Source organism: Rissa tridactyla, chromosome 3, assembly GCF_028500815.1.
Source record: "Rissa tridactyla isolate bRisTri1 chromosome 3, bRisTri1.patW.cur.20221130, whole genome shotgun sequence".
In the NCBI taxonomy this organism is placed as follows: domain Eukaryota; kingdom Metazoa; phylum Chordata; class Aves; order Charadriiformes; family Laridae; genus Rissa; species Rissa tridactyla.
The window spans coordinates 125,134,646-125,158,899 of record NC_071468.1 but is presented as its reverse complement, the minus strand read 5'-3'; the positions used below and the strand labels follow the sequence as shown (position 1 = coordinate 125,158,899).

Here is a 24,254-nt window from a genome sequence, read left to right as displayed (position 1 = left end):
ATCCTCTCGAGAGGTGTGGGAAGGGAGGTTGCCAGTGAAGACTGAGGCAAAAAAGCGGAGTACTTCAGCCGCCTTCTGCTCCATTGTTACCAGTTGGCCGGTCTTGCTCATCAGGGGGTGTATGCTTTCTTTGACCTTCCTTTTCTGGCTGACATACCTGTGGAAGCCCTTCTTATAATTCTTTGTGTCCCTTGCCAAGTTCAGCTCCAGCCGCGCCTTGGCCTTCCTGCCCCCATCCCTGCACAACTGAGCAACGTCCCTATACTCTTCCCAGGACACCTGTCCCCACTTCCACTGCCTGTGCATTTCCTTATTCCCCTTTAGTTTGGCCAGCAGGTCTTGACTCAGCCGTGCTGGTCTCTTCCTGTCCTGATTTCTTACACCTGGTGATCGAGAGCTCTTGCGCTTTATTAAAGCTCTGCCAGCTCTCTTCTGCTCCCTTGTCCCTGAGGGCAGTTTCCCAGGGGGCCCTATTGACTAACTCCTTGAAGAGCTGGAAGTTATCCGTCCATCCATCTTCAACTGGCAAGGCAGGACCTTGCCTGGAAAGCGTATCGATTTACTGTGGACTCAGTCCAACTTCTGCTAATCCTAATGAGTGAGGCACCCACAGACTTCACTGAGATCAGCCTTTCTGAGGAAACCATCGTAACAGCCGCGACGCAGCGTGGCACGTGCCCTTTAGCAGAAGGCTGAATTATGTATCGGTGCTGGGTTTAATAAGTTTGCAAAATTCCTAGAAGGCGGGATCTGCAATGGGAGGAAAAAATTGGTGGTCACGAGGCTCCATCAGGAGAAATGGGGCTGCTTTCAGAAATTCATCTTACATCATTGTTGAGCTGGAGCGAGCGATGACCAGTTCCCAACTGGGCCAGGCTGGAATTTACTGGAGGGGCCCTTGCCTGTGTGGGAGATCATGGAAGCTGCTCTCGGGTGGTTTTTGCAATCGCTGCCGATCCTGAAGTTTTCACGGAACAGTTGAGGGCTGGTGTGCAGGGTGAATTGCAGAGAATTTCCTAATGTGTTTAACCACTCGCATAAAATCAAATGCTGTAAATGCAACGGTGCACTGGATGATTAATTAGAAAAGGGATGGAAATTGGGGCTAATGGCTCTTAATTGAAAAGGTGAAATGTTCATGTCCATATTCGGCGGCCCCTGCCAAGGTCTGCTTTGCTGCCCTCTGCACTGTTCTTGGTTTTGTTGTTGTATCAGTTTGCCAAAGTGCTCTTCCACTCCAAAAAGCATCGCTGAGCGGGGCCCAGCTGCCCCATCTGGAGCTGTGTCCCCACTTTCTGAGCCAGCAAACCTGCTTCTCCTGGTGCAGCTGCAAGAGCACTTGGGTTTCACAGAATCTTCATGGTTGGAAAGGACCTTTGAGATCAAAGGTTTGCTAAAGCCAGTTACAGATCCAGCCATGGCGGTGTAGGAGAAGATTTAAATTCTCCCTCTTGACAATTTGGGGACCACTTTTGGCTCCTCTTCTTCCCTGGTTGACGCCTCCAGAGGATGCCCACAGCCTGTTGGGTTTGGTGATGCTTCTGTGGAGGTGGTTTTCTCTAAGCCTTTGCTGGCCTCCTTGTGTCCAGGTCTTCCTTGGCCTCCTGGGCCAGCACCTTAAGGCCGTACCATTTCAAACCTCCTGGTTTTTTGATTCCTGTCCTACCAGGTCCTTCCTCTCCCACTTCCCTCCTCGTTGCCCATTCCCACTGTGTTCCTGCAACCTCTCTTTTCCAACAGTTCCCAGATAGAGAAGATATCCCTGGGAGCATCTGCTGGTTCACGCTAATTTTGAAAGTAAATACAAACGCCGTGCTGATTTTTGTCACGCTTCTCCACCTTGGGAGGGAAGGGGGGAAGAAATTCCTGTGCCGGCATTGTCTGTCTCTGCTTTTGCCTTCTCCTGTGGGCACTAATTGCATCACAGCCCTCCCGGGGTGGGAATGCTGCCGGCTCAGCCCTGGCCCTGCTCCACCGTGGCTTAGAGCTGCATAATTTGTTCACCTCCCTGCAATAAATTGTTCGTGCTTTTGATGGATCTTCAGTGAAATATTGTAATGCATTCTTGTCGAACGTTCCATTTTGCCCCTCCCCAGCAGCTATTGACAGATGAAAGCACTAACCCTGGCTTTACACGGGAGTTAAATCATACCAGCTGTCATGCAGATCCCCGATACAAATATTTTCCACTGTTAATGGTTTCGGTGTGGGCTTTTTTTTGTGTGATCAAATGTAATCTTATTTAATGGAGTTTTATTGCCGTGACGCCTTATTCTTTTCACCAGGCTGGACTTCATTTTTAAATCAAGAGGGATTGTTCAGAGGAGAGCCAGAGAAACGACTGGAGGGATTGAACAGGACGGGAAGCCCGGGATGAACCGAGTGACTGTACACCACCCGGGGCAGATGAAAAGTCTAAGAGCGAGGGACAGAAAGGGTCCAGTGTGGAAGGGGCAGTCAAGAAGAGGGTGAAATTCAGTCTGATTTTACACGTGTATGGCTGGGGCTAAGGGACATTGCACAGTGGGGCGGGGGGTTGGAAGCATTTGGAGAGAGGGAGGCATTTTAAACGAGTTGTGTCCAAGGCAGAAATTTTGGGTAGCTGCAGAAACAATTCAGTTCAGGTCAGCACTGGAGAAATGCTACAAGGGCCACTTCTTCAGCGGCCATAGCAGAGACCAGCCGTGGTCGCCATGTTTCCACCTCTGGCCGATGCTTCGTTACCGCAGAGCTGCCATCCCGTGCCGAGGGGGCAGGGGACCGCGAGCACGGCCGTTACCTGGCGTCATGGGGCTTGGGCTCAGCTTTGGCAGTCCTGCGAGAGGTAGAAGGGCTGGAAGCTGGAGCTGGTGCCGGAGTGAGCTGATGGTTTTTGCTTAGAAAGCGTTTCCCCGTTGCAGGGGCTACGAAGCAGTGCCGAAACGCTGGGCCGCCGCAGCTGGAGTGAGCAGCCCCAGCCCCTAAATCTCTTCTCTGTGCACGTACAGCCGCTGTAACTACCGTGTGTTCATCTCTTAGGTTGTCCGCACAGAGAAAAACAGCCTGAACAACCGGTTCCTGCCGTGGGATGAGATTGAGACGGAGGCCATCCTGTCCATCGACGACGATGCTCACCTTCGCCACGACGAGATCATGTTTGGGTTCCGGTGAGTAGCTTCCGCACTTGTAGCCTTTGGACCCAAACTGGTATTTTCTGCATCCAGGGTCTGCTTAGGTACAGTGTGGCCTCATGGCTAAAACTGGGGGCAGAATGAGGACTAGCATGTCCCTTCCCATGGCTTTCCAGCTCAATTTCTTGGAGGAGTAATACACACTAATGAACTGTTTAATGAGTGCAGGTGGGTGGGCTGATTTCAGGTTGTCCAGGCAACCCTGATTCTCGCGCTTCCTAACCTCGACTCTTCAGCTTTTGCTGTGCTGATAATGTTCCCTTAATGGTTTTGGGTGTGTGTGGCTTCCTGGGGTGAAAGGAAACTGGAAAACAAATCCAAGAGGCTGTTGCACTCCATCCTTCATGTGCCGTCGGCAAGGCCAGGACGTTCGCAGCCGCTGCAGGACGTGATGCTCGTGTGCTCGCGGTGGGCTGCCGTCCTCTCTGCTCGTTGTGACATTGGGATGTGACAGCTATTTTGGCATTTTTTACTGCAGAGCATGGAAAAGACAGATGTTACACAGAAAAAGCTGGTGCTGTTCGTTCTCATTCCCACCCCCCTTCTGCTCTGGCATCTACGTTTCCCCTTGACTTTGCCCTGGCAAAAAGCTCCCTGATTCGGGGGCCAAGGGAGAAAGCAGGTACGTGGGCTCCTGCTGTGGGAGTTTTTGCAGGCTGCTCCTGTACAGCTAAACCTCGCCGGCTGCCAAAGAGGTGCCAGGGAGTGAGGATGGCACGAGGAGAGAGCACTGGAGCTCGTTTGGCTGTGGGTTGTCAGCCCGCCAGGCCAGGAGCGGGGGCTGCGGTTGCTAAAGCAAGAGCAGCCGGCAGCTGGCTGCGGGGCGGGAGATGGGGACCAGATCTCTGCTCTCACCGAAACGTGTTGGCTCATGTTTGGGAGGAAGATTAAAAGGCACAAAATGCCTGGAAACCCAACAAGCTCCCACTGAGAGATGAGAAACGAGGTGTTAAAGTGATTAAAGCAGGGGAGTAGGCGTCAGGGCTCCTGCCTTCCCTTCCATGCCCCATTTCGGGCTCTTTATCTGAACTTGGCCATTTTGACCCCTCTTTGGTCTCTGTTTTCCTTCGCTCATCCACAGCGCCTGGCTGAGGCTTTCCCCGTTAGCCCTGGAGAGCATCAAATGAAAATTATAAGTGCCGTGTATTACTCGCACTCATTTCCCTGCTTACAAACACCTTGTTCCCACAAAGCCTCCCTGTGCTGACGTGTTCAGCCGGGGAAGAGACGGTGTCTCGGCGATAGAGTGAACCTCTGCCCTTGTGGGAGCAACAAAACAACTCTCTTTTGTTGAAACTTTGCTTCAGGCTGTAATTCTTGGGGCCAAGAACCTCTCCTTGCTCCATTTGCTGCTCAGGAGCGAGCTGGAGGCGAGTACCCCAAGCAAACCTTTCTGAGGAGCGCTCCCGAAAGGATTCGCTGGAGATAGCCTTATTTTTGTGGCTAAGCTGGGAAGGAAAAAAGCATCACGTTCGTAGCGAAGCGAGACGTGGGAGAAGTGAAAAGGGATGAATAGTTTCGACTCCGGCTTTTCAAAACAATCACAGAATTGACAGAAACGGCAGCAAACAAGTGCTTGCTGGGAGGATGGTGCCAGGAAAGCTGCTGGCGGTGTTAATTACTCGGTTTTCATTACCAGGTTATATCGGAGTTTCATTAATTTGAGTAGAGGATAGAACAATAAACACATTTTTGCTCCTGGCTGTGTCAGTAAGTGTAATGAAAGCTGAGGGTTCTCGGAAGCTTGGTCTCGTCAGCAGCCTGTGATTGCCCCGCAGCCATCACTTCTGGAGCCCTCCGCAGGAACGGGGGCTGTGGGAGGAACTGGGAACTCACATCCACGAGGGAAAAAAAACAAAAAGGCCACTTTCTGCCCTCTTTTGTGCTCGTAAAGAAAGGAAGATCCTTCTGTATCCGTCGGGCTCTTGCCTGGGACTTGTTTCTTGTAGTCTGGAGTCACTGGGTTTGGAGGAGCAGCTTGAACACCAGCCATTAGGGAGATGGGATCGGACGAGCCGAAGGAAGCCAGCGCCCCTGGCAGTGGAAGCTGGAGTTATTTCCCAGGTTAGGCATTAGGCACTTGACGTTTTTCTTAATTATTCCTGCCAGTGTTGCAGCTATCCTGTGGGATTTCTCTCGAGGAGGAATGAGCTTCAGATGAGAGCAGAATATTAAGCAAGCCCACGCTCTCACATGCGAACCTCGGGATTTCATTCCCTACGGCTCGGCTGTGAGCGTGTGTCAGGGTGAGGGGTGTGTTTACAGCCCCAGAGGGTTTTCCCGTATGGACAGAGCCTGGGAAGCCGCATGGGTGCTGGTTTGGGATGGGAAGCTGGCAGTTTGGCACTCCAGATCTTCTGTCTGGAGACACCAGGGTCTTCAGCATCTCAGCAGCTTTCCTAAAGTGAGCTTGATGTTATCTTGGCCCTACGGAGGAGGAAACTGAGCTTCCGGGAGGTAGAAAGTCCAAGGGATTTGGGGGAAAAGGCCAAGAGACGCTGGGTTCCTCCCAGGCCAAGCCCTGGCTGCTCTGGGACTTCTTGTAGAGGGAAATAAGAGAGAAGCAGCGCTGGCTGTGTGTCGTGCAGTGATGCCCCTGTGCAGGCCGTGGGAAACTGGTGGCACACAGAAGAGCTGCCCGTCTCGCTGCCTTTCACTGCCTCTTTCCCCGCCTTTCCATCTCAGGTCTTAAGTTTTGCATTCTCTAAGTAACTCAGAAACCAATTTTGGGCCACTGGGGTTTTTTGTTAGTTTTCTGTTAAACCTACAGAATAGCCCTTATCAGTTAGAAAATCCCTAATTTATGAATTAGGAGCACTTTCCCTGTCAATAAGCAACTTGAATGTGCCTCTAGGAGAGGACCAAGGTGAGAAGCTCAGCTTGGTACACGGAATCACAGAATGGTTTGGGTTGGAAGGGACCTTAAAGATATCCAGTTCCACCCCCCTGCCCTGGGCAGGGACACCTCCCACCAGCCCAGGTTGCTCCAAGCCCCGGCCAACCTGGCCTTGAACCCCTCCAGGGATGGGGCAGCCACAGCTTCTCTGGGCAACCTGGGCCAGGGGCTCACCACCCTCACACCAAAGAATTTCTTCCTGATATCCAATCTAAATCTCCCCTTTCAGTTTGAAGCCGTTACCCCATGTCCTGTCATTACACTCCCTGATCCAGAGTCCCTCCCCATCCTTCCTGTAGGCCCCCTTTAGGGACTGGAAGGGGCTCGAAGGTCTCCCTGGAGCCTTCTCTTCTCCAGGCTGAACATCCCCAACTCTCTCAGCCTGTCCTCACAGCAGAGGGGCTCCAACCCTCTGATCGTCTTCGTGGCCCTCCACTGGACCCGTTCCAACAGCTCCGTGTCCTTCTTGTGGTGAGGACTCCAGAGCTGGACGCAGTACGCTAGGTGGGGTCTCACCAGAGCAAAGCAGAGGGGCAGAATCATCTCCCTTGTCCTGCTGGCCACGCTTCTTTTGATGCAGCCCAGGCTGCGGGGGGTTTCTGGGCTGCAAGTGCTCATTGCCTGCTCATGTTGAGCTTCTCATCCACCAGCACCCCCAAGTCCTTCTCCTCAGGGCTGCTCTCAAGCCATTCTCCACCCAACCTGTATTTGTGTCTGGGATTGCCGTGACCCAGGTGCAGGACCTTGCACTTGGCCTGGTTGAACTTCAGGCCCACCTCTCCAGCCTGTCCAGGTCCCTCTGGATGGCATCCCTTCCCTCCAGCGTGTCGACTGCCCCACACAGCTTGGTGTCGTCGGCAAACTTGCTGAGGGTGCACTTGACCTCACTGCACTGTCCATGTCTCCAACAAAGATGTTAAACAGCACTGGTCCCAGTACTGACCCCTGAGGAACACCACTCATCGCTGGTTTCCATGTGGACATTGAGCCATTGACTGCAACCCTTTGAGTGTGGCCATCTACCCAGCTCCTTATCCATCAAGTGGTCCATCCATCAAAGCCATGCTTTGCCAATTTAGATACCAGGATGTCACAGAATCACAGAATCTTCATGGTTGGAATGGACCCTTAAGATCATCGAGTCCAACCAAACAACCTACAATCTCTGCCCTCCAGAGCATGCCCTGAAGTGCCACATCTAGATGTTTCTTAAATACCTCTAGGGATGGTGACTCAACCCCCTCCCTGGGCAGGCTGTTCCAGTGCCTGACCACTCTTTCAGTAAAGGAATTCTTCCTAATATCTAACCTAAACCTCCCCTGCCGCAGCTTCAGACCACTTCCTCCGGTCCTGTCATTATTCCCCTGGGAGAAGAGGCCAACCCCCACCTCTCTCCACCCTCCTTTCAGGGAGTTGTAGAGGGCAATGAGGTCTCCCCTCAGCCTCCTCTTCTCCAAGCTAAACATGCCCAGCTCCCTCAGCCTCTCCTCATATGCCCTGGTCTCCAGACCCCTCACCAGCCTGGTAGCTCTCCTCTGGACACGCTCCAGCACCTCAATGTCCCTCTTGTACAGAGGGGCCCAGACCTGAACCTGAACACAGCACTCGAGGTGAGGCCTCACCAGTGCCGAGTACAGAGGCACCATCACTTCCCTGCTCCTGCTGGCCACGCTATGTCGTGCGGGACAGTGTCAAATGCTTTGCAGAAGTCCAGGTAGATGACGTCAGTTGCTCTCCCCTTGTCTACCAATGCTGTGGTAACATCATAGAAGACCACCAAATTTGTCAGGCACGACTTGCCTTTGATGAAGCCATGTTGGCTGTCACCAATCACCTCCTTATTTTCCATGTGCCTTAGTAGAGTTTCCAGGAGGATCTGCCCCATGATCTTGCCAGGCACAGACGTGAGACTGACCGGTCTGTAGTTCCCCGGGTCATCCTTCTTTCCCTTTTTGAAAACGGGGGTTATGTTTCCCCTTTTCAATAAGCAGGAACTTCACCAGACTGCCACGACTTTTCAAATATAACGGAAAGTGGCTTGGTGACTTCATCTGCCAAGCAATGTTGGTCTGTGCTCACAGCCTATGGCCAAGGGATGCTTCAGTTCACGTCTAACAGCTTTTAACCTTTAACAAGAGAAGGTCAGTACATTCTGCCTGTCCGTTAAAGCCAAGATTTCTGCGTTCAGCCCTTTCCTGCTCTACGGTAGGAAAGAAATGAGAGTTATCTCAGGGAGACCTTCTTCACGTGTCACTCAGGCAGCTGTGACAACCGGTCGGTCCCTCCTGCCAACAGGGGAGCTTCGGTGCTGTGGAGGTGGGCAAGCTTGTACGCAGCAGTCTCAGCTGTGAAGCTTGTACTCAACAGTCTACGTAAAAAGATGTCTTTTGCATGTTGGAATTTTCTGTATTCTTATTTTTAAAAATTAAATGGACTTTAAAGCAAGGTAATTGCACGTTTTAACAATATTTACCCTTTTGGCCCAAGCTACAACGTACGTTGGCCGTTCTTTGGATGAGAAGTTGCCAAGCGTTCTCATGCATAGGCATCTCCGTCACTTGCAACCCTCCCCTGGGAGCCGGTGCGTTGGCGTCGAGGGCATAGTCCTGTGTGTCGTGGTTCTCAGCCAGAGCCGTGCTCGTCTCCGGATGGGCTCCCCGGGTCTGTGTCTCACTGAAAGGCTTTGTGTTCGCAGTGTCTGGAGAGAGGCGAGGGACCGCATCGTTGGCTTCCCGGGGCGCTACCACGCGTGGGACATCCCCCATCAGTCCTGGCTCTACAACTCCAACTACTCTTGCGAGCTCTCTATGGTGCTCACTGGTGCTGCCTTCTTCCATAAGGTGAGATGTTGTGGCCACAAAGCCCCGAGCTTTCCGTTCCTTCTCAGAGTAACCAGAGTCTGTATGTTTGTGGGGTGAGATTTTTAAAGAACAAGTTCTTGAGCTTACCGCTCCTTTTCCCTCGCTTCCTCCGAACTGAGACACAGCCAGCAACTGGGCTGTGTCCCGGTGAACGGTCTCCTCGAGGAGCAGCGCGTGTTTGTGCCACGTGAGTAGCACCACGGCGCTGAAGCAGGCGGATGGAGCGCGGGGCCGAGCGTGTTTCAGTGATGCTCTCGGTCACGGCGAGGGCAAGGAGGGACAGGGAATTGCCTGCCCTGCGTTTTTACTGTAGCATCTTGAACCTTACAGACCCCAGGTGTTGCAACGGGCAGTTTGCAGGGAAGTCGAGGGTTTCTGCAGCTGCGTGGTGCCACGGGCTGGCTGGGAGGTGTGGGAGGCGGCCAGTTTGTGTTGGGAGGGGGCAGCGCAGAAAGCGGCTCCCTGGCGTGTGCCTCTGTGTATGGGAGAGGCAACAGCGGGCAAACAGACCTCGAGAAAAGGAAGGGGTGTTTTTCTGAGAGGACCGTCCTGAGCCCTCGTGTCGCGGTGGGAAGGTTATCCACCAGCTACTGCTGCCGTGCTGACTCTGCAGCAGCAAAGATGGCAAGATCTGAGGGGCCCGAAACCATAATTTCTCAATTTCTGAGGTTGCAGGAGCCCTGGGACTCGGTCAGGGTGGTGGCTGCGGGGTAGATTTGCTGCTGCTGTGGCTACAGCAGATCTCCTGGGTGTAGGATTAACTGCGTTACGCGAAGTCTCTCCACTGGCTCCCTTGAGCTCCCTGGGACCACCTTGAGCAGCGTTGTGCCTTTTTGTCCTCTGCAGTATTACGCCTACCTGTACTCCTACGTGATGCCGCAAGCCATCCGCGACATGGTGGATGAATACATCAACTGCGAGGACATCGCCATGAACTTCCTGGTCTCTCACCTGACGAGAAAGCCTCCCATAAAGGTACAGCGACGGGCAGGAGTTTGTGCTGGGCTTTGTGTTTCTGGAGAAACAGCGATTCGATCAATGTCTTTGGCTCTGATCCGGGGGAAAGCCAGCTCCCTTTCTCCCAGCACAGAAGCTGCCCTTACCGAAATCCGGCTGCGTCGCGTCTCTCAAGTGCTGCGTTGCAACCGCGACGTGCGCGAGGCTCTCAGCACGTCCCCTCTCCGGCCTCGAGCAGATGTAGCCTGTGTTCAAAAAGGCGTGAACCCTCGGTGCAGCCCTGAGAAGCTGCCAGATCCCCGCTGCGGCACGCGGATGAGCTGGGGTTTGACTTACGCTGCAGCTCACACCGGAGGGTTCCCTGGGTCAGCAAAAGCCCTTCCGAGCAGCTGATCCCTGAAAGACCCATTTCCTTTTTTCCATAGCGTACAGCACAAGTAGGAATGATTTCCTTGCTGATTTTATGTAGCTTTCCAGAGACGTTTAGGCTCATCCGCGTGCGGAGGGCCATTGGTGCAAACACTGCAGCCCAGCTGAAATTTCCCTGCCCTGTGATGACAGATGAATGGCACAATTTTGAGCGTGAATTTTGGATGCAGATCATTCTGCTCTTTATCGCTGCTGGCAAACTGCTCTTTACAGCCCCGCATATGTCTCACCGTCGCAGGCCAGCTGCCTTGGAGATGGGTCTTGGCCGTAAATACGATGGGTGTGTTTTACTGTGTGGTGTTATTCCCGTCTGGAGCTACTCTGAAGTGGCGGTTGTAGAGTTTGGCGCAGCTGCGATGAGAATCAGACGAAAACCAAAGGGCACCGCCACGGGAAGCCTGATTTGAGATGGACAAGGAGGCGCTTTAATCAACGGGTGGCCCCTCAGCACCTCCTGAAAACTGGAGCACCTTCCAGAGATCTAACTCTGGGTGCCTAAAACAAGAGATGACCTGAATTTCTAACTCTCCTGTAGCGTCTGTGACAGGGCGAGGGGGGGATTCTGCCCCTCTGCTGCGCTCGGGGGAGACCCCCCTGCAGTGCTGCCTCCAGCGCTGGGGCCTCGGCACAGGAGAGACACGGAGCTGTTGGAGCGGGGCCAGAGGAGGCCCCGGAGATGCTGGGAGGGCTGGAGCCCCTCTGCTGGGAGGACAGGCTGAGAGAGCTGGGGGGGTTCAGCCTGGAGAAGAGAAGGCTCCGCGGAGACCTTCCAGCCCCTGCCAGTCCCTCAAGGGGCTTCAAAGAAAGATGGGAACAAACTTTATAGCAGGGCCTGTAGTGATAGGAGGAGGGGTGATGGCTGTAAACTAAAAGAGGGGAGATTCAGACTAGATCTAAGGAAGAAATGTTTTACTCTGAGGGTGGTGAAACCCCAACCCAGGTTGCCCAGAGAGGTGGTGGCTGCCCCATCCCTGGAAACATCCCAGGCCAGGTGGGACGGGGCTCTGAGCAACCTGATCCAATTGAAGATGTCCCTGCCCATGGCAGGGGGTTGGACAGGTTGGCCTTTGAAGGTCCCGTCCCACCCAAACCATTCTGTGATTCTGTCTGTAGCCGGTGAAAGGAAAGGAGTTCCTTTCTCAAGTCTTTTTTTTTCCTGAAACAGCTTCTAAAACCTTAAATCAGAAAAAAGTAACGAAGCTTTAGTAGATCACCGTGTCCCCCTTCGGCTCTGTCAGAGCAGAGACTTAGTGTGGACCATGTCCTTCCGCGCCTGGACACCCTCCAAGGGACACCGGCCGTTGAGAGCGCGGCCGAGTCCGCGCCCTGTCTGCAGCGTGTCACCCAGCACGTCACGCCAAGTGCCTTGGGTGCAGGCGGGGTGTCCCCCCCAGGCCGGGGGGGTGGTGGTGGTGTGGCAGTGACTGGTTTTGTCCCTCTCTTCGCAGGTGACCTCCCGCTGGACTTTCCGCTGCCCCGGGTGCCCCCAGGCGCTTTCGCACGACGACTCTCACTTCCACGAGCGACACAAGTGCATCAACTTCTTCGTCAAGGTGTACGGGTACATGCCCCTCCTGTACACCCAGTTCCGCGTGGACTCGGTCCTCTTCAAGACCCGCCTGCCCCACGACAAGACAAAATGCTTCAAGTTCATCTAGAAGCGGACGCAGCCGGGCGCCCTCGGCTCTCCGGACTTGGGCCGGAGGCGGGTGAGGGCAGAGGGTGGCTCTTTGGCAGGGCGGCGAGGGCAAAATGCCTTTTGCTATTGACTCCGGCCTCCCTCCCGCGGAGCAAAAGGGACGTCCTGGATTTGGACGGGCACGTTTCCCCCTCCCCTCCCGCGCTCCCCGCAGCGACTCAACCGAGCGACGGGGAACAGGATCTCACGGCTTCTGTAAAGAGACTCCCTAGGATCGTACACTGAGGAATGGCGCCTTGGCTAGTGGCTCTGCCCCTTCCCTAGCCAAGGGCAACCATTCTTTTTAATTATAATTATTGTTATTTAAAATGAAAGTGTTTTAGATTTGCCGCGTGAGGCTTTTTTTTTTTTTTCCCCCTCTTTCTTTTTTCCCCCCGACCCATCCCCTTTTCCCCTCTGGACCTGTTTGCCCACTCGGGGGGGACCGTAGCGAGGTCAGGCTGGAGGCGTTTGACCGCCGAGAGGTTATTCCAGCATCAGGGCAGCTCCGGTCACCGCTGTTGTCCCCGTCCTTTCTCCCGTGGGGCAGCTCTCCTCCTCCCCTCCCGCACACCACGTCCTGGCTCGTCTTGCCCTGTGGCTACTACTGAGGACTTTCAGGTGTCATCCGGTGACGAGCTCTTTGCTCTGCTCACCCCCCTGAGCCCTGCCCTGGGAGAGGGGTGAGCAGGGAAGAGGTTGGACCCGGAGGGTCCTTCCCCGTCTCCCGGCACCGTGCCGGGTCCCGCGCCGCAGCCACGGGGGAGTTTGGCTGCTGCCGTCTCGTTCTTGGTGTCCTTTCCAGCCCGCGCGGCACACCGCGGGCGCTGCTGGACCTCTGGGGACAGGGAGCACATTTGGGGCTTGGGAGTGATCCGTCTGCAGCGCAGCGGGGGCTGGCGATGCCCCCGGCTCCTGCCTTGGCCTGCGGTTTTTCTGCAGCTGCGGGGAGTCTCTTGAGTCCGGCCTGGCCTTTTCACAAGCACTTTGGGACTTTTCCTCCTGCCCTTCGGGGCCTCGTTCGCTGGCCCTGGAGATCTGCTCCGGTAGCACCCCGAGATCGGCTGCGCGAGCCTTTGCGGATCAAATCAACCTCTCTCCCAAAACATCCAGCATGGACGCAGTCTGCCGAGAGCCAGGTGGTAGTTCAGCTTTTGATGCCGGTGCGATGGCAGTCGGGTATCGGGGCCTTCTCGCGAGGTCGATCCGCGTTCTGCAGGGTGGAGGAAGGGGAAGACACTGACCCTTGGTCTGGGCGCAGCCAGGCAGAGCCGAAGCGAAGCACCAGCCCCGCCGGTGTGCGCCGGAGCCGGGGCCGCGCCGTGGGCCCGAGTCCCCGCTCTGCCTCCTCCCCCGTCCCTGTCCCCGAGCCAGACGTGCCCACGTTGGCTTTGCCCCTGGGCCTCCGCGCAGCTGCCTTAAACCCCCATCCCGCCCGCACTCGTGCCCTGGCTCGAGGTTAATCGAGCTCGAAGCTTAACTTGAAGGTTAATCCCAGCAAGAGCTTTCCTTCGCGGGAACTGGGAAACGCCACTGGGATCGTGTCTGTGGGGCTGGTTTCGGAGCTGGTTTCTGTCCCACCAAAGCGAAATGCCGGTACATCGTGTGATCGCCCGACGTTCCCTGCTCGACTCACTGCTCCATTCTGCTTCAGTCCCGGCCCGTAACAGGAGGGAAGGCCAGGGGTTGCCCTCTCCTGTGCGATGTTTTCCCTCAGTGCGTCCCGGATGGATGATGGCAGCCTGGAGAAGCTCGTAGACGAGAAGGTGAAACTTGCGTGATTCGCCTCAATCTCCCCGGTTTTCCTGCCCGACGGGCACTATGGCAGGTTGCAGCTCCGCGTCCCAGCGCCCTGCGGCAGAAGGATGTTAGTGCCTGGTTGTGTCTCCGGTGTGTCCCGGGAGAGGAGCAGGGGTGGTCCATCAGCAGCTCCTGGGCTCACTCGTAAGGTCAGCCCCGTCCGCGCTCCCCTCCTGCAGCCTGCACCACGTTTTGGGCTGTGAAGCGGCCTCTCCGGCAGCGTTTCAGCCATTTTTCCTGTCAGCCCCGCGGTTGGGGGTCACCAACAGTTGCTTCTTGAGGAGGGGAAGGGACGGGGCAGCCCGTCCCCAGCAGAGCCGGCGGCTCGTGCCTTCACCAGCACTACAGACCGCAGCAAAGTACGGATCAAGGAATCTTTTCCTCTCCGTATGTTTTGTTTTCCTTTCCACTCTCTTTTTGTTTTAACGTCAGGTGCTCAACGCGGAGCGTACAAAGGCTCACAGTCTCCTGAAAAATGCGATCGGAGACTCCTGCGAGGCCCCGGAACACCTGGAAGGATGTTTTTTGCCCCCACACGGAGTGGAAACGTGGCACTCGGCAGCAGCTGCACCAGCTTCAGCGTCCCCGAGGACCCGACACTCCTCTGCTGCTGGCTTTAATTCTCCCGTTAATAGGTGGCTCGTTAGCAGCGGTGCAGTCGGTCACGTACAGCGCAGGTCCCCGGTGTCGGCCGGGGTGGAGGCAGCTCCACCTTTGCCAGCCCTCTGCCTGCCCGGCAGGAGTCAGACAGGAGGGAGGGCCGATGCCGGCATCTGTGGATTGCACTTTATATAAACAGCGAGAGATACACTTCTCGGCAACTTATTTTCAAAAAGCTTAAGGGAGATTTTATTATTTGGGTGAGAGACTGTGCTCGAGGGGGCTTGGGAAGAGGAGACGAGACGTGGAGCGTTTGCGTCGGGAGGTTGGGGTTTGCCGAGTCTCGTTGCTTGGCTGTGGTCGGGGCTGGCGGCAAGCCCAAGGTTGGGGGTTTCTTCTTCCCCATGGTGTGTTTCGGTTCGAGGCCAGTAGAGCTCAGTGGTGGAAATCCAAATTGTTCTTCCTCACAGGCTCCTGACACGCCCCTCTCTTGCCCCAAGTGTTGGTTTTTCGGAGGGTCCCCGGTGCTGCGATAGCCGGGGGTGAGGCTCGGAGGGTCGCGGCTGAGCGGGGAGAAGCTGCGCCATGGGATCGCCGCGCGGGTGGTGGGATGGACGGTTTCCTCCGTGCCGAGACCCCCTGAAGGGGGAGGGTTTGGGGGTGAAGGAGTGACCGGGTGCTGCGAGTCGCTGATGGCAGCTGGGCCGTGCTGGGCAGCAGCAGTGGTGGGAGGGATGGGGTGCCATAAAGGAAACTAAGTACCAGCGAGAGCATCTCCTTCCCCGCCCGCAGGGCTGGTGCTGTCCCTCGGGGTCCTCCGCTGCTGTGGCTTTTTCCCAAATCTTCCCAGATAGACACCAAAACTCCTCTGGAGTACAGACTTGTGATTCAGCTTTCAGTTCCTGAGGCATCGCAGGGTCTGAGCTGCCCTCAGGCTTCCCTCCGCCATGGGGGAGGAGAGGGGGTTTCTGGAGGGCGGTCCAGCCCCTGCCACCGTCCCCAGCGTCCTCCCTCGCTACCGGTCGCTCTCCCGTCATTTCCAGGGGGTCCCGGGGTAACTGCGAAGCTCAGGTCAGGTTGTACGATTCATCCCAGCCCCAGCACAGAGCAGCCCGGGGCGCGCCGTCTCCCCAGCCCCGAGGAGACGGGAGAGTCTCTGGGCGGCTGCACCTTTCCCAGGGGAAAAGGCCTTTTCCCTTTTCCAATGTTTCTGCTGCTTCTCCCAGGACCGGGCGTTGCGGGTGCCGGGTGCAGAGTGAGGCCTTTCTCAACGTTCGCTGTAAATAGCATCGTCTGCGGTGACATGGACCCCCCCGTTCCCCGCTGGTGTCGCACAGCACCGCCCCTGCCCTCCCCTGCGCCATGGTTGTGCGAACCGCTCCGTGAGCACCAGGGGGTAAAAAAACCCAACAAAACAAAACAAAAAAACAGACAAAAAAATGAGAGAAAAGAAACACTCCTTCAACACGAGCACAATGTTGAGTTTTTTTGTAAAAGGATCCAATAAATGGAGAGTTTAACATGAGAGCATCTCCGCGCCTGCTTTGCCGGGGTGGGGGAAAGGGGTTGGGACCGGGATGGTGCCACGGCTGCAGCTCCGTGGCCCTGGGGCACCCCCAAAACCAGCGTCTCCCCAGGTGTGTGTTTCCCTGCAGGGGGCAGGTGAGCTGCTCCGGAACCGTGGGAGCCCCTCAAGGACGGCAGCGTGTGGTGCTAAACCCCATCGTGTCCCTCGGTGAGCTCCTGGCTGGGCAGAGAGAGCCCTCAGTCCAGCCCCAAGGGGTTCGGACCCCCCTGTAGCTCCAGGGGCCATCACATCCCAGCTGCCGCGGGGACATCCAGCCGGGACAGCGGGTCTGGGGGAGGCTGGAAACCCTTCGAGTTCTGCGTCGCCGATGGAAACCGCAGCCGACCAAAAAGGCGGCTTCCCCAGCGCCCGGCTCTGCTGCGGGATCTGGCTCCGGGGCCTCTGCCAGGCTGAGACCACCACGGGAAGAGGCGTCCGGCTGTTTGTAGCAAGGAAAACAGCAGCCGATGGGATTGCAAACCTTCCCATCCCTGCCCTGGCAATGCGAAACAAGGAAATCTGGCGGGCATTCCCTATGGCACCTGGAGGCACCGCTGGCTCGGGGGATGCTCCCGGCACCTCTCCTGTGAGGTGGGAAAACCACCCGGCTCGGTGGGATTTCTAACCAGGTTTCCACCAGCTGCAGGGAGGAGCAGAAGGGGGGAACGGAGCCGGCTGTGCCAGGGGCTCCCGCTCCACACAGGGCTGGAAATCCCACAGGATTTCCTGCACGTTGCTGGATTTCCTCTCCCTTTCTGATGCTTTTTTTCACCTTTCCTCCTCGGCAGCTGGGTTCCTCCTGGTCACTTGGTCACCTCTGTGTCATCTGCCCGGGAAACCTGCCCTTTATTTCCCCTTCTGCCCTGGGGTAAAGGCGTTTCCCCACGGGCAGGGTTCATGCTTGGCTTTACTTCCAGGAGAGCTTTTGGGGAAACCCCAAATTACTTTGATCCCAGAAGAGAGGAGGTGGGGACTCTGCCCAGGACCGGCCTCCCAAATGCCTGGGGTCTCTCCCCAAAATATTGCTGGAAGGCAGGGACGTCGCTAAGGGCACAGAAAGCCTCACGGAAAGGCTCCGTGGTGGGATGCCGTGTCGGGGGTTGCTCTCCCCGACCAGCCCAGCAGCACCTGGGGCACTGGCGCGGCCGCAGCCGGGTCCCTCCTGAGGCTCTTCCAGCCCTTACGCAGCAGGTGATAAAAATCTGTTAAAGCAAATAATTTTTACAGCTGTAACTGGTGTGACCTCGGTGAGACAAGTCACGGCAGCATGGCGGCCCCCGTTTGGTTTGGGGTTTTTTTTCCCCCTTTATGAAGGTTTGTACCTTGGGGTGGGGGAACAGACACTGGGGAGAGGAGGAGGGGATAAATCCCCCGAAAAATTCATTCCCTTCTCCCAGAAGGGGCCGGGGGGGGAGGTGCTTTACACTCCACACTAAAAAGTGTCCCCAGTGTTCCCTTTCAGATGACATTCCTCGATAAAAGCAATTCCTCTGAAGTTGCTCCTGGTGTTTCTGTTCTGCCCGTGGAGGCCACAAAAGCCACCAGAGCCCCAGGAAAGGACCCGCAGCCCCCGGCGCGGACACTGGCAGCCCCTGGCCCCGCCGTGTGCCCCCGCCACGCTGAGACCGGCAGGAAGAGGGAAATTGCTGGGTTTGGGGTTTTTTTCCTGGCTGGAAATGCCGAAAAGCACCGCTGCGGGTCCGGACACCAGCAGCAGCACAAAGCCGAGGTCGCGCCGCACCATCGGTCCCCGGTTGGTTAAATGGTCACTTTTCCACCCACGGGCCAGGGCAGCCTCTGTACCCCGGGCATCACTTTTCTGTTTAAAAAATAAAAAGGCTTAAATTCCAGAGCGTGTGGCGGTGTGGGGAGCAGGACTGGCTGGGAACGGGGAGCGCTGGTGCTGTGGGGACACTATAAATCCCTACAGACATCTAATTTCTCAGCGTGCGTCACCGGGCCTGTGCTAAGCCATGTGCGGGATTTATGCCTCCGGCTTGGTGCCTGCGATGGACCATGAAAGGCTTTAGGAAGAAAAATGGGATTTTTTCCCTGGTGTTTTTTAAGAAGTTACTCTGGAGTTGTGAGCCGGCTGGAAAGCAAAGGGCTGCGTTTCCCTGGTGCCCAACGCAGAGAGAGGGTCCCCTCACCCTCCTCCTGCCCTCGGTCTGGCTTTTAGCCCCCGGGCAAAGGCCCGCGGATGCAGTGGAAATATGAAGCTGGGAGAGGAGAGGAGAAGGAGAAGGAGAAGGAGAAGGAGAAGGAGAAGGAGAAGAGAAAGAGGAGAAGAAGAAAAAAGAAGAGAAAAGAGGAGAGGAGAGGAGAGGAGAGGAGAGGAGAGGAGAGGAGAGGAGAGGAGAGGAGAGGAGAGGAGAGGAGAGGAGAGAAGAGAAGAGAAGAGAAGAGAAGAGAAGAGAAGAGAAGAGAAGAGAAGAGAAGAGAAGAGAAGAGAAGAGAAGAGAAGAGAAGAGAGGAGAAGAGAAGAGAGGAGAAGAGAAGAGAGGAGAAGAGAAGAGAGGAGAAGAGAAGAGAAGAGAAGAGAAGAGGGGAGAGGAGAAGAGGGGAGAGGAGAGGAGAGGAGAGGAGAGGAGAGGAGAGGAGAGGAGAGGAGAGAAGAGAAGAGAAGAGAAGAGAAGAGAAGAGAAGAGAAGAGAAGAGAAGAGAAGAGAAGAGAAGAGAAGAGAAGAAGACAATTGAATAGAATAGAACAGAACAAGAACAGAACTAGAAACAAATAGAATCAAATAGAATTGAACAAGGTTGGAAGAAAACAGAACAAGATTAGAATAGAATAGAACAGAACCGAACAAGAATAGAGTATTTCAGTCGGAAGGGACCTACAGGGACCATCCAGTCCAACTGCTCAACCGCTCCGGGGCTGGGTGTCACAGCCTGCTCCGGGCTTCACGCCCCGGGACAAGCCGGGTTTCGACCACGGTGCAGGCGAGCGGCTGCAGAGCGGTGAAGCGGGAGCTGGGAAGGCGGATGGGGCCGTTATCCCGGCCACGGAACACCTGCAGCCACCCAGCGCCGGCACGCGCCAGCCCCACGGCAGCACGCTCTGATTTAGAGGCTCAAAAATAGTAGAAACGAAGAGCAGTCAGGGGGAAATGAGCAGTTACTAATCAGGCAATTAATAAAAGACCTGTGCTGCGCTCAGTGTTGTGCCGGCAAGGGAAGGATGATTGTCACCGTTCGTTTTAACCCACTATGTAATTTAATGTAGTTAAAAAAAAATAATGAAAACAGCCCTTGATCAAGCGCCACCGCTCGTGACCGCCCAGCTCTGCCCCGGGGACACAGCGAGTCCTGGAGCGACGCCGCGGCAGGACCCCAGCAGGTTTGGGGTTGTTTTCCCTATTCCCATCAAAAGTATAAAAGACAAGTGAGGCGCCACCCGAATTCCTGCCGCCCTGGGTTTAAAGCCCTTTGGATGCTCTTCATGCAGGCGTTTCTCAGCAGAGGCCTTTGCTCTCTTGCGTAGCTGGGTTTTACGCTCTCACCTCACACACGTTTTTGCTGCCAGCATGAAAATAATAGTAAAAAAAAAATTGAAAACAAAGCAAGTTGTGATGCCTTTGCAGGTCATTGGGCTTCCCCGTGTATCACCGCGTGGCACGGGGCTGCTTTGCTCCATCCCTCACCTTTTTTCTTACCAAGTACCCATTGATTGCAAAGTAATAATAATAATGATGATGATGATGGTGGTAGTGATGATGATGATGATGGTGATGATGCAGCAAAGTTTTCCCAGTTTTCCCAGAGGCCAGTGTTCGCACCTTCGGGTGTCACTGCAATGGGAACCTGTCGGTTGTTCGAGGGTTTCTCACCGGGGGGAGTCACACAAACCCCAGGGCTTGGCCTCATCACACTGAATTACGTTCTGACTCGGGACATTCGTTGGCGCAGCTTTAATTACCCACATCAGCCTGGGCTCGTCACACTCGAGCTGGAGACATCACCCCTCCGTGTGCTCAGGGGCAAGGAGAGGAAGGTGTCCTGGGGACACCCAGGGACAGCCAGTGGCACGGCCAAGGGAGAGAACAGACGGAGGAATAATTTAATCTGTTGCCTTTCGTCGTTCAGCCCTGCCGAGAAACATGCAGCAAACCAACGCCGTGGCTCCTGGGGCAGGAGTGGGGGAAGATCTCAGCCTCTTGGGGCTGAAATCATCCTTCCTGATTTAGGGGCCAGCGATGGTGCCGCTTGCCCGTGTCGCGTCAGTCCGTGGGAGAGAGGCAGGACGCGGTCCGTGATCTCCCACCCTAACGGAGCCTCGCCCGGGGGATGGTGGTTCCTGGCCAGGGCCACCCTGTGCTCCCAGGCAGCGCCCCGTGGCCCAACGAGTGTCCTCGTGGGAGAAGCGCTCTGTCCCCACGGGCGAGAGTCCCCCGTAGCCCACAGAGCTGCTCCCCAGCACATACGTCCCCATGCCGTGGGCTGGAGAGCAGGACTGGGGGGGCTTGGCTGTAGCCCCAAGGTGACAGGGAGAGACTTGGCTTGTTCCTTGTGGACCACAAAAATTGGCAATGGGTCCCCAGAAAGATGGAGCCCAGTTGGCGGGTTTCGAGTGGTAGGTCCTCAGTGATGGGTGCCAGGTGGTGGGTCCCCAAGTGATGGGTTCACAGTTGGTGGGTCCCAGGTGGTGGGTCGCATCTGACTTCTCTTCCCCGCCGTCACCCAGGCCATGACGTGCAGCTGAACGCGAACCCCTCTGCACTCAGCGTCCCCGTCCCTCCCAAAGGCTGAGCTGCCGACGGGGCATGGACCCACCGGCTCACTCCAGCTTCCCTCGGGCCATCATGTCCAGGACCCCACGGAGGTGGCCCTGGTGTGGCTCAGGGCGCCCCTTAGGTGCCAGCTGATCCCCAGTGACAGTGACCGCGCCTGGGCACGGTGGGGGACAGCATCAGCCTGCAATTAAATGACTTGGTCCAGTTGGTTTTTATTACGGCTGACGTTAATAGAAAGAAAACACAATGTCTTTCTCTCCATCCAGGAATATCTGCTCCATAAAAGCCAGCCAAGTGCAGAAAGCTGATTTTTAACCTTTTCTCCCCGCTATCCTGCGGCCCAGCGACGCGGCCCCGGCTGCGCTGCGGGGGCTGGGAAGGGCACGGGGAACTCGCCGCTGGCCGGGGGCCGAGGCGCAGCCCCCAAAGCGGCTGCTCCAGACGCTGCCGGCCGCAGACACCGTTAGCGGCGGTTCATTAGGGCAGCTGCAGGGAGAGGCCGGGGAAGCGCAGGACGGGCTGTGGGACTCCCGCGTCACACGTGGTCACGGGGATGGCCACGGCACAAGGAGCATCACGCGGTGGCCAAGGAGGTTTTTTTTGTCTTTTCTGGCAGAAGGAGAGTGAAGCCGAGCACCTTCGCTGCTGTTCATCCATTGAAGCGCGCGTCTCCGGATAAAACGCGTTCACCATCCGTCATATTCCACCCCCTCCCTTCGCAGTGCTCCTGGGCTGCCATGGTTACCTCGGCAGGACTGACCCAGCCCGAAGAAAGGCTATTTATTTTTCTTCCTCTCTGCAGAATGAACAAACACTTATTTTTACTATTTTAATTAAGATTTTTCATCAGACAATCCTCCTCCCCTCCCAGTATGTTTATTTTTCCAGCAGGCACGACCTTTCCCTATATAAGAAATGAACCAGTTTTCAGGCGGTGGACTGGAGCAGTCCGAAGCTTTCCTGCCCAAAAATGACAAGAGGAAAATGGTGAAAACTTTTAAATGGACTTTTTTTTTTCTTTCTGGGGATGTGGGAAAGCCTTCGGAAAGCCAGTAGCTACCAGATGGCCGGATGAAATAGCGGCGTGGTTGGTTACCGGTAGGAATCAGAGCTTTGCACCTCAAATAAGGATTTTGGTGGGACAGCCCAGTCGCCCCAGTTGCCTTTCAGTAGTGACCCAGGCTAAAAACTAACTGTTGAGCTTGTGTTGGATTCCTAATCCCGTTAATGAGCCCAGCAGCCCACTCCCAGCGCCCGAATCACCTTCAAACCACTCTGCTTTTCATACAGCGCAGCACCTTTCAGCTCGAAGTCTCAAGGCAGCTTGCAAGATGGCAGAATTTCTATTTCACCTGGGGGAAAGTGAGGTGCCAAGCCAGGACCGTGCCCAAAATCACCCATCGGAGGCAGGACTGGCCTGGGTCGCTCTGGGTCTGTCAATTTAGGCAGCAGTGAGAGATTTCCACGGGGGGCTGAGAGCATTGGGGGTTCTTTGGGCCAATTCTGCGCTAGTCGCTGCTGTGGAGTAGCTGTTGTGGCCGATACAGGCTGTCTCGCTCATCACGCTTAAATATTTCCTTAATACCTTGCGATGGGTAAAGGCTCTCTGTCTATGCTGACGCGCTGTATAACGAGGCCGTGCCGATGGGTACATTCGGAGCTATTCTCCCCCGAGGTAAGGCTGGCGGGGGCTGCGTAACTTCAGCAACGACAGCAAATCTCTTCCGCCTTCCACCTGCAGAGTCAGAGGAACACAGCGCTCGCATCAATCTTTTATGCCAGCGACTCCGCAGCCCCGTCGCTGCAGGGCTCCGTGTCACACAACCACATAAACGTCACAGAAATGTCCCCAGGTGTCTCGGCACTTGGGGTGCAGCTCTTGAGGTCTGGCTCAAGGGAATCATCCTGACTACAGGTAGCCACAACTCGTCTCTGCCCCAGCCGAGGTCTTCTTGACTCTTTGTCGATGGGCTACGATGCTTCTCGCTCCGTGGGTCACAGGGAGTGAGTGCCCCGAGCCCGTTCGCCACCAGGGATCGCAGCTCCGCTCAGCCGAACCCACGTGGGCTCCAACAGCAGTTTGGCGAGGGGACGAGTCACGGGACAGAGCCCCGAAAGCTCGGTGGAGCCACGCTGGCAAGGTCAGCTGTGGTTCATATGCAGCCATGAAGTGCTAATTCCTGAATTTGCTTCCCCTTTCCCAAAAGGTATCAGGAAAAAGAGAGGAGGAATTTCAGGCTTAGAATCACTGAATGGTTTGGGTGGGACTTGGTGAAGGCTGTGCTCGAGCAACCGGGTGTGAGGAAATCTGCGTTGGTGTGCTGCCACCGAGGAGTCACAGGGAGCCATGGGAAGGTGGAACAATTCACCATGAAGGGCTTATTTTGAGGCAAAGAACAAGGGAAAATCAGTTTGCTGGCACAGGGAAAGCACAGCACAAGCCCATGAGGACAGGCTGAGAGAGCTGGCGGGGTTCGGCCTGGAGAAGAGAAGGCTCCAGGGAGACCTTATAGCAGCTTTACAGCGTCTGAAGGGGGCCTACAAGAAAGGCTGGAGAGGGACTTTTACAAGAATGTGTAGTGATAGGAAGAGGGGTAATGGTTTTAAACTGAAAGAGGGGAGATTTAGGTGAGATATTGTGAAGAAATTCTTTGGTGTGAGGGGGGTGAGCCCCTGGCCCAGGTTGCCCAGAGAAGCTGTGGCTGCCCCATCCCTGGAGGGGTTCAAGGCCAGGTTGGCTGGGGCTTGGAGCAACCTGGGCTGGTGGGAGGTGTCCCTGCCCAGGGCAGGGGGTGGCACTGGGTGATCTTTAAGGTCCCTTCCAACTCAAACCATTCCGTGATTCCCAGTCTGCCCACCGGCACCACCCGTGCTCAGCCAAGGTGGATGCAACACGCACCATTGCACAGCCTCAGGGCTTAAAGCAGCAAGCGGAGACGACTATAATTACAAATGCAAATGAGTATATTCAGCAAGTGAAGGTTCTGGAGCACTGGGACCAGTGCTGGAGCTGGTCTAGGTAAGAAGGAGAAAGGCGCTCTCAAGGACTCACGTATCCAAGGCCCACTCGTGCCTCTCCCCCGGCCTCCTCGGCTCAGCGCAGTTTATCACGTGGCCTCTGTGCGTTCGGAATCATCTTTTTGGAGCTTTAATTACAAGGTGAAATATGTCCAATTCTTTTATTCTATTTTCGTGTGATGATAAAGAAGCTGAGCTACTGCAAATGTTGTAAACTCTTATGAGGATTAATGCTACCGCAACAAGTTTTTTATCACCTTAATGACACTATTCCTCTCACGCCCATGACATACGCGCACAGCAAAGGTTCGGATGCTGGAGTCTGTACATCCCAGCGAATAGAAATCCTTAATGTCTCCGAAATGTGATGTGGAAACTGCAACAGCAAATAGTTTTTATTACAGAGCTGCTCTTCCACTGCCTTAATCTCCCCAAAGCTATAAACCGAAGGAGTAGTTATATTTTACAAATGCGTATATAGGGGCGCGGGCGGATGTGGAATAGGCATGCAGATGCTTTTATAAACCACACAATGTGCTTCCTCC

General features: G+C 55.5%; 1 protein-coding gene across 7 annotated transcripts in view; it reads left to right on the top strand.

The window, feature by feature from the left end:
• Positions 1–12,326, top strand: part of EXTL3 (exostosin like glycosyltransferase 3) — a 169,989-nt gene extending 157,663 nt beyond the window's left edge. For all 7 annotated transcript variants that reach the window (XM_054194262.1, XM_054194268.1, XM_054194261.1 and 4 more), the window contains 4 exons: positions 3,019–3,146; positions 8,762–8,906; positions 9,774–9,902; positions 11,762–12,326. In XM_054194262.1, coding sequence (XP_054050237.1) covers positions 3,019–3,146; positions 8,762–8,906; positions 9,774–9,902; positions 11,762–11,971 — 612 coding nt within the window. In that variant the 3' untranslated portion in view covers positions 11,972–12,326. The remainder of the gene's footprint in view (positions 1–3,018; positions 3,147–8,761; positions 8,907–9,773; positions 9,903–11,761) is intronic.
• The last annotated feature ends 11,928 nt before the right edge of the window (positions 12,327–24,254 follow it).